This window comes from Leuciscus leuciscus (assembly GCF_965113295.1).
Source record: "Leuciscus leuciscus genome assembly, chromosome: 14".
Classification (NCBI taxonomy): Eukaryota; Metazoa; Chordata; class Actinopteri; order Cypriniformes; family Leuciscidae; genus Leuciscus; species Leuciscus leuciscus.
The window spans coordinates 5,019,898-5,035,929 of record NC_138738.1 but is presented as its reverse complement, the minus strand read 5'-3'; the positions used below and the strand labels follow the sequence as shown (position 1 = coordinate 5,035,929).

The 16,032-nt window shown below is 37.1% G+C and overlaps 1 protein-coding gene across 1 annotated transcript in view; it reads right to left on the bottom strand.

Annotated features, from left to right (window-relative positions):
* The window catches only part of mmp24 (matrix metallopeptidase 24), a 36,163-nt gene extending 20,725 nt beyond the window's left edge, over nucleotides 1-15,438 (bottom strand). Inside the window, exon 1 of the mRNA XM_082136407.1 lies at nucleotides 15,070-15,438. Coding sequence (XP_081992533.1) covers nucleotides 15,070-15,195 — 126 coding nt within the window. The 5' untranslated portion in view covers nucleotides 15,196-15,438. The remainder of the gene's footprint in view (nucleotides 1-15,069) is intronic.
* Between the last annotated feature and the right edge of the window lie 594 nt (nucleotides 15,439-16,032).

The window sequence follows — 16,032 nt, the reverse complement described above, 5'->3', positions numbered from 1 at the left end:
GATATATTGCCCTATCGAAATGTTCTCCCACTCGTACTACATAACCATGGATTTTTGGCTAAAATATTATTGTAATATACATTTTTACTATAAAACAGGCAAAGAAGATGAGAGGGATTTGAGTCATATCTAGAGAACAGAACATCAGAGTGATTTAAAGGTCGACTCTTATGACTTAAAGGGTTACTTCACCGTTTTTTCATATTAAACTATGTTATTCCCTTAACTAAGACGAGTTGATACATACCTCTCTCGTCTCAGTGCGTGCACTAAATCGCTGTCTTGCGGCGAAACTTTGTTAGCACTTAGCTTAGTCCAGTTCATTCAATATGGGCCAAGCAGAGAAGCTACCAAACATCTCCACGTTTTCCCTATTTAAATACAGTTACTCGCGTAGTGTAACTCGACCTAGGACGGTGACACAAAACAAAACGTTGCGCTTTTCTAAGTGTGTAAAATGGATAACTATATTGTATGGCGGAATACCATAGCAAGTGCTTGGAAGCACTTCGACTTCGGCGCAGTAATATCTTCACTCGTGAAAAATCCTCTCACCGGCCCCCGCTCCCTCTAGTGAAGATATTACTGCGCCGAAGTCGAAGTGCTTCCAAGCACTTGCTATGGTATTCCGCCATACAATATAGTTATCCATTTTACACACTTAGAAAAGCGCAACGTTTTGTTTTGTGTCACCGTCCTAGGTCGAGTTACACTACGCGAGTAACTGTATTTAAATAGGGAAAACGTGGAGATGTTTGGTAGCTTCTCTGCTTGGCCCATATTGAATGAACTGGGCTAAGCTAAGTGCTAACAAAGTTTCGCCGCAAGACAGCGATTTAGTGCACGCACTGAGACGAGAGAGGTATGTATCAACTCGTTTTAGTTAAGGGAATAACATAGTTTAATATGAAAAAACGGTGAAGTATCCCTTTAAGCAATTAAGAATAATGATTCTAAAATAACACTGACTAAAGGGGATTAAATACTGATGCCAATATTGTAATATACACTGCCTGGCCAAAAAAAAAAAAAAGTCGCTGTTTAGATTCAAATAGGCAAATGCCTATTTGGCAAATGCCTAAATTAAGACTAAGAGTATATGATTTGGATCATTATTGCAGTGATTATTATGTTTCTAGTATGTTATATGTTTGGCAGCAGTTCTTCTAACCCTAATTGATGGAGTGTGTAGCTTTTCATTTCTTAAACAGACACATAATGGCCATATTCCAAGATGATAATGCCAAGATTCATCAGGCTCAAGCTGTGAAAGAATGGTTGTGAGGGAGAATGAAGAATCATTTTCACACATGAACTGGCACCTCTTGAGTCCAGACCTTAAATTCATTAAAGGCCTTTGGGATGTGCTGGAGGAGGCTTTACAGAGTGCTGGACTCTTGCACTGTCAATACAAGATCTTGACCAAAAATGTATGCACGTCTTGATGGAAAAACATCACAACATTTATTTCCATCAAGAGGTGCATCAATCAAGCACTCTGTAATAATCATAAATAAACATAAGAATCACTGCAATAATAACCCAATCCTTGACTCTTAAGAATTTGCCTGTTTAAATCCAAACAGTGACTTTTTGTTTTGACCAGGGAGTGTATACTAGAAATATATAAAGGGGAATGTAATTTTTCTGAAATCTTTTGATAGCCATAATCAGTTTTCATTAACAACTCCCAAAAAACAAACCAAAAATCCCTAGGAAAAACTATAGCATTGTGCCAAATTTTTCCATGTAAGTGCACCAATTATGTATGTTATAAATCTAGTTATATAATTTAATAAAAAAAAATTAAACCAACACTAGCTTATCATACTCTTTACTTGTCATATGCAATGATAAAGCCTCTCTACATATCAAATAATGCACAATCACAAAACGATAACGTTGTTTTGCATATTCCAAATGCTGAAATGCAAACTTCACATTGTATCAGCGAGTACATGGCTGGCATCAGCCTCCATGGTAACAGAGGCTCTGCACGGCCCCCTGGGAAATCGTACCCATTAAATAATTCACCAATGCTCTTACTGGTGCCTTCATTATAGCATGGCATACAGTGAAGTCTGAAACCAGCACTAGACCTAACTATACATGTCTCATCCACTTTGATAAATCAATGAAGGCTGTGAGATCTGAAGAACATAAAAGACTGTGGCAGTTCAGCTCCGTGAATAATAAGCCTTATTTGAGCTGCAGGACTATTTCCGTTCCGGCACTTTGTGGGATTCGGTGGAATTCAGTACAAAGTCGGAAATCCACATTTCTCGGGAAATATAAATGATAAATTGTTCTTGTGAACTGCATTGATGTCATGGACGGATAATCAAATAAAGGGACTCACCCTTGTGTCATTCCAAACCTTTACGACTTCTGTGGAACATCAAAGGAGAAACTCTAGGATGAACTTGCCACACCTCTACATATAATAAAAGTTATTGGGGATACAATTTACAAATCTCCAAAGAAACACCATAAATGTGGCCCACATGACTTTTAATGTGCCATTTTGGAGTGGCCAATACATTCTCCATCATTTCTCCTTTTTATACGCCATAGAAGAAAGTCATAGAGGTTTGAACGGCATGAGGGTGAACAAATAAAATCTTCAGAGTGAACCCTCTGACATTAAGCAAGAGCGGCTACTAATCACGCACTTGTTTAACAAAGCACCGGTAATATAATTCTGAAACCAGATGTTATTTATTGTCTGATCTCTGATTTTTTTTAAAACAGGAAAATTGTCAATAATACAGTAGTGGCCGAAATTGATATCCAGCCTATAGGAAAATTGACATCTTCACCCTTTATTCAAATATTATGAAAATATTATTACATTAATTATACATGCCAAATTGTACAGTCAATGTTTGGCGAGGCTTTCATAAAAAAAAAAAAAAAAAAAACATTATGAGCACATGCAAAAACCAGCAAGAACCAATGAAATATTAATAACTGATTATGTTGAAGTCAATGTATGATTTTTCCTGTGAGCTTTTTGTTTTTTTATGCATTTCTATTTGCATAGTAAAATAAAACCTGTAACTGTTGTCTTTTTTTGGCCAAATAATTTTGTCAGATAAATACCTTAACTACCTATGATCTTCCCTCATATTTAAAATACTTAAAAATATAAAAGATTCTCCTCATATTTTGATGGTTTAATCAAACTTGTAGGGTCATTAAAAACACATATAGCGTCCAAACATGACTTTTAGCCACTAGTCCAGGGCTATAAGGTCAGAAATTGCATACTACTCTTCCTATTTAAGTATAGCCTATAATATTTTTAATATGCATTGTAAGCAAATATGCATGCAATACTCAGATGACTAATTACATTTGCCGATATGTGTGGTACACCAGTGGAGTACACTGTGCAGAGTCCAGCATCCCACAATGCAATGCACTCGCTTCACTTCCATTTCTAGTGTGATGAACTGCCACTGACTAAATTCAACATGCAATGTGATGAGGTCATGTGACAACAATGTAGCATACTACTGTTTAAAATCATTGCAAATTGTATTCTTTTTAAGCTACTATTTTAAAATGTAGTGTTTATACAGTACAATATACATGATATACAGTACTGAGTACCCAGTGAGCTAGTACTCCATTCCAAACACAGCACTGGATGTCTTTTTTTTAAATTGAACAGCTGCCCCTGAAACCCGAAGTCCTTTCGTCATCTCTGCCAGGTGGCATGTGATGATGATATTCTACCTTGATGAGCAGTGTGCAGTCTCCCATGTGCTCTCCAAACTAAGTCTAAACAGATCGGATGAATTTCGAGTAGAAACACACCTCAGCAACATCTTCATCTTTGTTTAGGATTCGGTGGAAAATAATGCCTAGAGCAAAGTTTTGGGTTCAAAACAAGTTAAGCTCTATGTACAGCATCTGTGACATGAAGTCGATTACCACTGAAAATAACGCCAACGCATCACTCAGTTTGTAAAAACAAGTAAAGTGCATGTAGTGTAATGCTCTTACAATGGAAGTCAATGAGACAAGATATTCTGGAGGCAGTCTACTAACTATAAGTAACTTTGAAACTACATGTCAACTAACTCTCATTAGAGTATTAGTATCTATCAAAATAAAGTGTTATCCGATTTTGTTCTGTTCTTATGGCACACACAATGAAATACTGTTTACCACTGATAAACAGTATAAGGTTAAGATTAAGAAGTCTGACTCGAATTACATTGGATTGTTCTGCTGAAAAAGCACAATATTTGCCAGCGAGACTGTGCAGAGCTCAAATAACATGATTACCTCATCATGATATTTGATGTAATGAAATCTGTGTAAAGTTTCATTTTACCTCAAATAAACAATCTGACTCTCGAAGATTCAACCATCGATCCATCTCCTAGAATTTAAAGGGGTTTAAATCTTTTTTGTGTGACAAAAGATTTTTTTTTCATAACCATTTTCAACATTTTCATATTTTATGGGGACTTTCCATAGACATAATCCTTTTTATACTGTATAAATTGAATATTCTATCCCCCTACACTACACCTACCCCTAAACCTTACCCTGGAAATCCAGAGTTCTCGCGAGAGCACAAGTTGAATTTGCTCAGCGAGTTTACTCTGGTGTCGAGTAATGATGCTCATTAAATATGCCCCTCGATCTGAGCTGCACCAATCACATCGGGTTATCTGATATAGGCGGGCCAGAGGCGAGCTAAACAGAAGACGACAGCGCTGTGACGTCGAAGTCATTAGTAAACATTGCAAGATGGCTATGGATGAACACCAGTTGTTTGAAACGGCTTTGGCCGCTACAATGAACGAGTTAGACTTGGCTTTTTATCTAAAAGAGGAACAGAAGACGCCGCTCGAATCGTTCCTTTGCAAGAAGGACGTTTTTGCTGTTTTGCCGACCGGATACGGTAAGAGTCTAATCTACCAGTTAGCTGGATACGTCACCCCGTGTATTGTTGTGATTGGTCGTAGTGTTATCCAATTACGTGCAGTGAGATTTTCAAATGCATGCTTGGTGCCGCCCCTCGAGCTGGCCGATTTTCATTAGTCGATGCCAGACCATTAATCTTTCAGATTTAGGTCTGGATTTGCAGGCTACCTAAACTTACCCATCACAGAAAATGTTCTGCATTTGTACATTTTCAAAAATCATCACTTAGTATGATTTATAAGCTGTTTTCCTCATGGGGACCAAAAAATGTCCCCACACGGACAAGAATTTGGGATATTGCCATCTTTGAGGGGACACTTTGTCCTCATAACTTAGGGGATTCTTAAAACACACACACACACACACACACACACACACACACACACACACACACACACACACACACACACACACACACACACACACACACACACACACACACACACACACACACACACACACACACACACACACAAAAGTTAATTTCACTCTATGAATACTTTGTTTTTGGACTAGTAGACTAATGTGCCATTGCTACCCATCCCTGATCACAAAACAGTCAATGCTGAAATGTGCCACATAAACTGCTGAGATCAGACTGAAATTATGGGGTGTATTGATAAAAACATGTGGATGCTTTGAGCAGCATTATACAGAATATTACAGAGCAGATACAGTATCTAGCATGCACTTACTGCAGTATCACTTTGACATTATTACCGGCTGTAAAATTGTGATCACAGCCCATGTAATTGGCATCTTTGAAACATAAGATGTTCAGGTCATACTGACTCTCCTTTCTCATAAATGTGTGCTAATGAGTAGGGAGTTACAAAAGGAGTTGAGAGGACGGTGTGTGCGTTTAGTTTGAGGAATTGTGGGCATTGATTGCTTGGCATTGCTTCATGACTCTTCATATCTTGTGTTTCAGAGAGAAACCGCAGGTCACATCATCACTAGAATCAATAAAGGATCTGTTCCTCGCAGCGGTACCCCGATACCGCCTGACCAATAGAATAGAGGAGGAGTGAGAAGATAAATTGAGCCATGGTGCTCATGAGGGCAGCATACGTTTGAGTCTGGCTCATGTCATTCATTTCATGTCATTTCCTGTTTCCTTGTCATTTCCCGTTCTTTCTGCAGTGTTCAATAAATAAAAGCGGAGAAAAGGTTAAAAAAAGATAAAATAGTTTTTTAAATATACTGTAGTCTAGTGGTTAGGGCTGCACAATTAATCCAAATAAAAAACATATTCACGATATGGCTATGTGAGATTATCAGATCGCAAATGCTGCAATTTAATTTAGTAAATATATGCGGTGCTTGTTTCAGAGTGAAGCGCGGCACTGTTCATTTACAAGCTAGCATTTCATGATTCGGTGTTCGCAGTGTCTCAAAGCGGCTCAGTTCACAGTAATTTGCATATGAACTCATATCTGCATTTGCTATAAATTTAAGTAGCTTATAACGTGCAACTGAAAATGTAATATGTGCCAACCATCTTCCCAAATTTGTAACGGGAAGAAGTGCTTACTGACTGTTTTCTGCCAAAATAAAAGCTTGATGGTTTAATGTTTGAATTTTTTTTTTTATAATAATAATAATAATATTAGTTATGTAATTTTACAGTTGTACTGTAAAATAAAATGATTATTATTAATTATATTTTTCTTTAATACTATTTTTACAGTGAAATACTACATTAGTAATATTTCTTATTTTGGTTAATATTTAATATAATAATATATTTCATGTAATAATATATTAAATTAATCTTATGATGACATAAAAAAATTCTGTAAAACATAACAATAGTGCTACAGACATGGCCTGGCAGTTAGCTAACACACTGAACATGAGTTCAAGTCTGACTCGCATCATTTCCCGATCCTCTTTTCCCATCACTTCCTGTCCTTTCGGAATTGTACAAGTGGCACAAGGGCCAGACAAATAACGATAAGGACAGTACTGGAGAGAGAAGCGGACAGAGATGGAGACAACGAAGAACAAAAAGACAAAGGCAGTGGCATTGAGACAAACAGAGCAAGACAGAGGAGAGAGACGAAGGATATCGACGGGGAGGGGGAGAGGTAGAGCCATGGAGAGAGGAAGATGAGAGCGTACAGTAGATGGAGACGTGGGGGAGGGGAGCTCAGACAAAGACCGAGAGGAGAGCTGCTGTTTGTGTTCGTGTTCGACCCCAAAAAATATGGATCAAATGCTTTAAACACCATAATGATTAGCAATGGAGTAACAATTATTACAGTTATGTAGCCATAATTGTCTAAAATCCATCATTAGCTGCATCTAACGCTGGCAACCCAGTTAACCACATATCATAAACAACACCCTTATGAAAAACAAGTACACTCAGCACACTTTTTAAAAGAGTACTTATTACAGAAATAATATACTTTAAGGAATATACTTAAGTTCAAACTGAATGTAATGTTCTAATTGCATGTTATTTGCAAATTAAATGAAAATATATTATAATTTCAATTTATATTAAATGCAATTATTGCTTATTTTGACCAACTTAAGTAGGACTTAAGTACATATTTGTATGTATTTCCATAATTACTTATTGTCTTAAGTGCACTACTGAATGTACTGACAGGCATTTATGATAAACTAAAATATTCTACAATGTCCTTCCTATTGAAACTTGAATGTCATGTACTTGTATATATTTGTAACTACACCTTGGTAATGATGAAGTTGCAATTTAGAACATTTAAAATATATTAACTTGAAATGTATTATTGAATAACACACTAGTACAGTTAAAATATTGTATAATCAAATACTTTACATGTGCTTTAGTACAGTATGTGTCAACAACTCAAAATAAGTGTATGTGATTTAAAATGTACTTTAAAGAAAAACTTTTAATTTGAAATGACTAAAAAGTGCACTTTTTAAAGAGGTGTCAAGAAACATAGTACACAGTAAAATAAGTACACTTAAGTGGCCTTTTATTTCATTAATATTATCTTATTATCTCCAAGTACAGTTTTTCTGAAAATATACTTTTAGTGTACTTTTGAAGTACACTACAAGTGCACATTAAATACAATTAAACACACTTCTTTTTCAAAAGGGCAGCCATTACAGTCAAGCATTTACATGAATAATGACTGTAACAGTACAAAATATTTCACATTTTACAAAATGCGGGGGGAAAAAGTGGCGGTCCTCCTGTGCAAAACACATCACCATCTTGTTAGTGTGAGTTTTTTAGTTTTTTTTAGCACATTGCCATTAAGTTGTTAATGTGTTCTGGGTGGATGCACAGCTATTTATGAAATTAAAATGTAGGGGTAGTGTTTGTTCAAACTCTTAACACTTTGAGCACTAGTAATCATGATGCTTGTCCTGAGTTATGAGGAACCTGACAAGTCAACATACTACATAACACACAGCACAGCCCACCGGAATTGCTAAAAAAAGGCAATGCACCATTCAATTTCAATTCAAGTGGTGATACTAGCACAGGATTTGTGAGAACTAATTAGTTTTTTCATTGGCCTTGTGATTCTCCCCCTTACTTTTTTCCTCCCTCAGCATGTAGTCTCCTGAAGAGACATATTCAGGACGAATTAGACTTTTATGTGAGGAAACTGTGCCATCCTTATTTAGTTCCCTGCATCAATTGCACAGTCAAAGCGAGGACTGCTTTCTCTCACCACACACTAGCATAAATAACGAACACTACAGCTTCTACAACAGAAAACAGAATATTTCATAAAAACAACAGTGTTTTAATCCTACAATAAACAGAAAAAAATACCATAATGGCGTCAAGAGGGAAGAAAGCAAACATAAAATAACACAACAATAGATTCCTTTCACAGCCTTCACCGCATGAGATTCGCTAGGGACCGGAGCAGCGTGCGGCAGTAGACTGAAGTGTGTTTCAGTCTATACTTCACACACTCAGAGGTTCTGACATGCTTTAACATCATTTAAAGGCTACGGCGAAATACATATCTCACAGTCAGAGACAAAAATTATGGCAAGTAAATATTACATTTCTATATCCACACACAACAAAACCCTCTGTTATTTTTTAACCGTTAAAACAAGTACTGGAGCAGTATTGTACAATGATGGTAACATATGGTAGTACTACACTACAGTACATTGATATACAACTATGGTACTGTATGACTACCATATTTATGTATAAAACCGTATTATTTACATGGTACACCAAGGTACTTCAGAAAATACCATGGAATTACCATTGTACAAAAAGTACAATTGTTTAAATACCATCTTTGTAAGTATGATGTAAGTGTCTTTAAGATGTCTAATACTGTAAATTATATTTTATGAAATTAGGTATTTTAGGGTATTTTTGTGGCATTAAAGCCATTGTGTGAGGAGGTGGTGGCGGTTGTTGTCATTGTTCTCTTCACTGTTCTCAGCAGATTATAGGCTTAGGACACAGCAACACCTGTAGCCAAGCTTTTCAGAATCAAAGTGACAAACATGAAGGCATAAAGTTAATTAATAAAATATACACTGCGTGCAGAATTATTAGGCACGTTGGTTTTCTGATCATATTTTTTCTTCAGGCACATTTGGCCAATTCCAAAAAACATGAATCTTCATAACAACTATTAATTTTGGATTTAATCATTTATAAGTGATATATAATTGCTCATGAAGGCTGGAAATGAAAAACGCCTTATATTCAGGTGTGCATAATAATTAGGCACGTTTTCTTTTACAGATAAAATAAGCCAAAAAAGAGATTTAGCTAAGACTGAAAAGTCAAAAATTATTAAATGCCCATGAGAAGGATGCAATACTAATGCAATACTAGAAATTGCAATTAAGGCATGACCATTGGACAGTGAAATGCTCATTGGGTCAGCAGGGTCAGACAAAAACAGGTGGAGAAGAAAAGACACATGTTAACAGCAAAAGAATTAAGAATTAAGTGTGAAACCATCAGGAACCCTTTAGTCTCCAGCACCACCATTTTCCAGAACTGCAACCTACCTGGAGTCTCCAGAAGTGCAAGGTGTCCGGATCTCAGAGACTTAGTTTAGGTAAAGACTGTTTATATATTCATTCAATGAGATCTTTAATAAATCTCATGAGCTCAGCAAGACTCTTAAGCCATAAAATTTCCCTCTCAAACATCTTCATAAATGAACGAAACGCCAACAAAGGTACCAAGCATGCTTCACAATCCGGCTGAACTAGTGCCACACCAAAACATCCTCAAATCTCCATTTGAAAAATGAAGCTTTTCTAAAAGCTGAATGAATTCCCTCATAATGGTCCTGAGTCTTTGTTGTACAGTGAATGTGTGCAGTTCATTACAGGAAGCAACCGCTGAGCATTTATATTCAAATCCAACAAACTGGTGGGGCTTAACTGCTCCTGTGGCTAAAATTAAACTGTCAGATGGAGACGGCAATCTAACCTCGCCGGGTTTCAGCCTCTCGGAGTCTGTGACATGAAGGTAAAGAGGTTTTCTATCTGCACAGGGCTAGACACAGAATAGAGAAATCAATTGATAGTTCAGGAATAGAACTACATCAGACTGAAAATCCAGCATGACTGTATATCTCCACCACCAAATGACCAAAAAGCTCCATTATGCCTTATTAAGCTACTTTCTGTCTGAAACAAAGCAAATAGTACAATGAGTTAACCTCAAAAATGCTTAGGTTTTGTTTTTTTGTGCCTTTTTTGATTAGATTAGACGCTGGGATTCCTCTAATGTGCAGACAGCAGTTCGATATCACAGGCCCGCTTAAATACAGCATCTACAAACTAGATATTGACATTTTCTGAAGAAACGGTGAGTGGTGCTTACCCAAGAAAGTTGCTGCTATGCGATTGCTGGGTTGTTCCTGGCAATAAAACAAGTCTGATCACTGAGGAAAAAGTAATTGCACAGTTTTACCACTTAACATTATTGTCAGTGAGCAATAGTAATAGTGTATTCTTTGCCTTTGATGAAAATATTCTGATGAAGACCACCTTCTCTTTGCCCTGTGAACTCTGTCTTTTGCAGATAACAGCTGTCATCCATTAAAATGGATGTCAGACGGAGACGGCACACTAAGACATCACTGTCAGACCAAGTCATACGCATCTTGTCAAACGACATTCAGAAAAGATAACTGACATGCTTTTAACTAAACAAATAAATTTTTCTCCAAATGACTTAAGATTCAAGTCAAAACGCTCGGCACAATTCGCCCCCGAGAGTCAAAGCCTTTGTTTAGAGTCAACATGAAATGACATGTGCAACCCATTTTACTTTCATAATGTGAAACAGGATATTTAACATGAAAAAAAAAAAGCGTGTTAGAAATCAGGAATGGTGAGAGAACATCGTGCTTGGTACGTTTTTCATGTCTAAACTAAACTTAGGTCTTCAGCCGACAAAGTTTAAATCCCGTCTGGCTTCCCATAATGTTTAAGCATTAGGTCAGTAGAGTAGACTGTCTTTTGTGGCTGTTGGAACCCATTCGACCACATGAACGTTTACACTACGAAAGCAATCCGGTCAAATGCGCTATTGATTACCTCAGGAAGTGGACTTAAAGGGATACTCCACTTTTTTTGGAAATAGGCTCATTTCACAACTCCCCCAGAGTTAAACAGTTGAGTCTTACCGTTTTCGAATCCATTCAGCCGATCTCCGGGTCTGGCGGTACCACTTTTAGCATAGCTTAGCATAGATCATTGAATCGGACAGGACCATTAGCATCTCTCTCAAAAAAATGACCAAAGAGTTTCGATATTTTTTATATTTAAAACATCACTCTTCTGTAGTTACATCGTGTACTAAGACCGACGTAAAATGAAAAGTTGCGATTTTCTAGGCTGATATGGCTAGGAACTATACTCTCATTCCTGCGTAATAATCAAGAAACTTTGCTGCCGTACCATGAGTCCAGCAGGCGTAATGATATGACGCAGCGCCTGAAAATAGGTCTAATAGGTTAGACAAACTTAGTCCCGGTCACGTTGGAAGTTACCGAGCTGGGGACTATTTTCAGGCGCTGCGTCATATCATTACGCCTATCATTACGCCATGGTACGGCAGCAAAGTTTATTGATTATTACGCAGGAATGAGAGTATAGTTCCTAGCCATATCAGCCTAGAAAATCGCAACTTTTCATTTTACGTCGGTCTTAGTACTCGATGTAACTACAGAAGAGTGAAGTTTTAAATAGGAAAAATATCGAAACTCTTTGGTCATTTTTTTGAGAGAGATGCTAATGGTCCTGTCCGATTCAATGATCTATGCTAAGCTATGCTAAAAGAGGTACCGCCAGACCCGGATTCGGCTGAATGGATTCGAAAACGGTAAGACTCAACTGTTTAACTCTGGGGGAGTTGTAAAATGAGCCTATTTCCAAAAAAAGTGGAGTATCCCTTTAAGTGGAAAAGCTCAAAACTTTTTTGACCCCGTTTACACTTGTATTTAGCGTTGTCCACTGGTCGACCTTAATACCAGGAGTAAACATGGCCTAAGAGTATGAGACTGAAGCTCGCAGAGAACAGAGTTTCATCTTCACCAACTGCCATCACTTATCATTTTCCACATTAGCAGCTCCGCCCGGTTCTTTGTCATTAACCTGTTTTAGTAAAGGAACAGACACTTCTTCATGGTTGGCCAGAACTCGTGACACACTTAACTGGTACTACAAAAAGCATCTTTGCTGCTGGTATTTGTTCAGCACAACTCAACCAAACTACAGCAAATACATCCAAATCCACATCCAAATCACTGAATCTCTGATGATTGAAGCTATTTAGTGAAGCAGAATGTGGCCTGCTGAGATAGGAAGATATAATCTATATAATATGGTCTAATCTGATATCATAGTCTAGTCTTAAAAGATTAATATATGAAAACAGAATGAGCAGTTAACTGGATCATCATGATCAGATTATTTCGTTTTGAATGGATACTGACATCGGAAACCTATTTTACCTCCATTTTCGATATCTAACAGGAACCTTTTCTAAGGGCACGTTTGCACAACAATGATGCACTAAAAATGGAAAAAAAATGTCTTTGCATTTTTGAACATTTTCACGTACAGACAACAATGTTTGTCAAAACAATCCCCGTACACATAGATCCGCAAAAACGACTAAAAACGCTGTATTCTGCTGCCAGGCCAGTAGTTGGCGATGTCACTTTGTAAAGAAACACTACGCACCTATAAACTGAACACGTAATACGCATGATGTCACAGTTTCACAATTTTTTTGTTTTTGATGTTTACATGAAGATGATAATAGTATAATTTTCAAAAACTTGCACTTTGAAACCCATTTCCAAACGTTTGCGTTTTCAGGCTCCCGAAATGCTGTTGTCCTGTAAATGAACGGCTTAAACAAAAGGTTTTCCGATTTTAGGTGAAAACGAATCATGTAAACACCTGTAAATATCAGTTTATGCAAGTTAAGGACTACCACAAATCTTATGAATTGCAATTAAAAAATTAGGTCATGAAGCTAAAATAATGTATTTGCAGAAAATTGTGTACACCCAAAAATGTATCACGCTGTTTTGTAATTAATGAATCAATCAATCTAAATTGTGCCCATAAGAATCAGTATACAGAATTAGTGCATGTAGATATTATGTGTAATCTTTCTGAAGCACCTGCCTCAAGTCACACTCATGAATGAAACAAAGAAACGGAGGGTTAAAACGCTCCTGGCATGCGAACAGAAAATGGGCAGAAACATCCAACTCTCCATATATCAATGAATCTATTATATTGTCATTTTTGAAATGTGTGTATGTTTAGGACAGAATTATTCTGTCAAAGTAAAAAGGAGATTCATGCATGTTGATATCCACAAAGACTCTCCGTTTGCTTACACAGTACAATAATAGCAAGCTGCATATCACAACATTTGTGCACCTTGTATATCTGTATTTGCATAATAGCAGTGAAAATCAGCCTTTTAGCAAGCAAATTATGCCATAAAGAAATGTTTTATCTTTAAATATTGTGACATGACAGAGTAAAGGGTGAGATCTCTATTCACCAAGTAACCTATTGCCACAACAAAGCTGAATCCAGGAGAACTGCTCCCATGCCTTTCCTATCAATTATTGAGGAACCTATATTTGGAACACACACAAAAACAGCAGCTGCACATCAAAACAAAAGCATTACGTGGCTATAAATGCAACCTCTATCATTCAAAACAGTTATTGGGTCCTTAAGGAAAATTATTATGCTAGCTAATCTCCATCTTAACTGAAGCTCTTTGTCCTATCTTTGCTCAATAAGATGCACGTATCTTGAACAGGACCGATGTGTCATTCAATCTTTTATATCTAACATTGCACTGAGCAAAAGGCTTAATGCTCACAACAAAGATATATAGGGTATAATAAGGGAATGCATGTGGAGTGAGTGGCGCAATGAAATTATCCAATTACTGGCAACCTGATAATGGTTTCAGTGTGCTGTATTTCCAGGAAGAGCTAACATAAAACACTTAATGTCTGTCTGGGGCAGAATATAATGCAAAACGAAGCAGAGAGAAATAATGAGATTTCATTCACATGTGTATGGGTTGGTTGCATTGTTATTGTTGCATTTTTGCACAACCTACAATGCCTTAGAAAATAACAAATCATAATGAATAATACAAACATATTAATATCATATGAAATAATTATGTTTTCGAATATACTACATTTATTCAGATATTGATGTTTGGGTGCATTGTTATTGTTTTACCTGTAGTATCATGCTTGTTTACAGTTTTCGGGTATGGTGCGTAGCCTACGAATTTTAAAATATCATGTATTTAATGGTGATTATTAGCTATTAATTGTTTAAAACGATCAAAAACTAAATGTATTAAAAAAATGCTTTGGTTGTTAATGTCACTTATGTATTTATGCATCACTATATCATTAATTTATTATATGCTTGATCCACTTCAGCTAATAAACCCGTTTGAATATATACTTCATTCTAATGGAGATACCCATCAGATACCCAAACGCTGTGCGCTATAACGCATCCGTGTTGCTCAATGGAACAGGTTCTTTCACGCGCAGCCAGTGGAGGTGAGGATGGTGGACATGTCGTCTCCTTTCCACGTACCTCAACAATGAAGGTCCTCTCTTCTCCACAAACAGACACGACCCAAAAGAGAATGTGGAAATAGCATGTTTTCCAACAGAACCCAGGGAGTCCCGTCTTTCGCCCCCTGGCTCCCACCCCCGCCATGACTGTCCCCTAATTCCCCCCACCGTCCGCCGTTGATTTCCAGGCTTGTTTCTTGTGTATGGTCTTTGTTATTTAAGAAAAACAACGAGAGTCCTATATTCCTGATGGTGCTTTGAGAGTTTCTTCTCAGTCGAGCGTTAAATTTGCAAAGCCATTTTGTGTTGCGTCTCCTCAAGGTGGTGCGTTAAAATGATGCTGCGCCGCTGATGCGCTCGAGCGAACGCAGCACCGTCAGCGCGCACAGCCCCGCGGAATCCGAGTCATTGAGTGAATCGGTTCTTTTGAACCGTTCGTTTTAACAAATCGTTTATCAAACAATTCGGCAATTAGGCCACTTTTACCCGTCACCTCCAATAAAAGGGGTTTGGTTATCAAAAAAAAAAAAAGGATAACGCTTCGGGTTATGCTTCCTCTTAACGTTTATCTTTGAGGGAGGAATAGGCCTATATAAAGAAAAAAGGTTTATTTTTGCATTTACTCAGCCAAATCGAGAAATCATTTCAGATTTCTCTGTTTTCACAGACATAAATGCAAAATAATCGGTAGGCTACCTATATAAATGTGGTGACGCAGCCTATTATTTATTCATTTTATGAAATATAAGCCTACAACTAATTACGTGTTATCATAATTAACATGTCAGTAATTGCACTTATTTACTGTAGCCTAAGTCTCATGACAATAACAGAGCTTGGTTCGTTCAGAATCGGACACAAACTAACTTAAACAATAGGATACTGAGTTTAGATTAATTCAGTAATCACGCCAAACAAGTCGATGATTCATTATAAAGAATCAGTTCATAAGAGTCATTCGTTCGGGAATCGGACCACATCG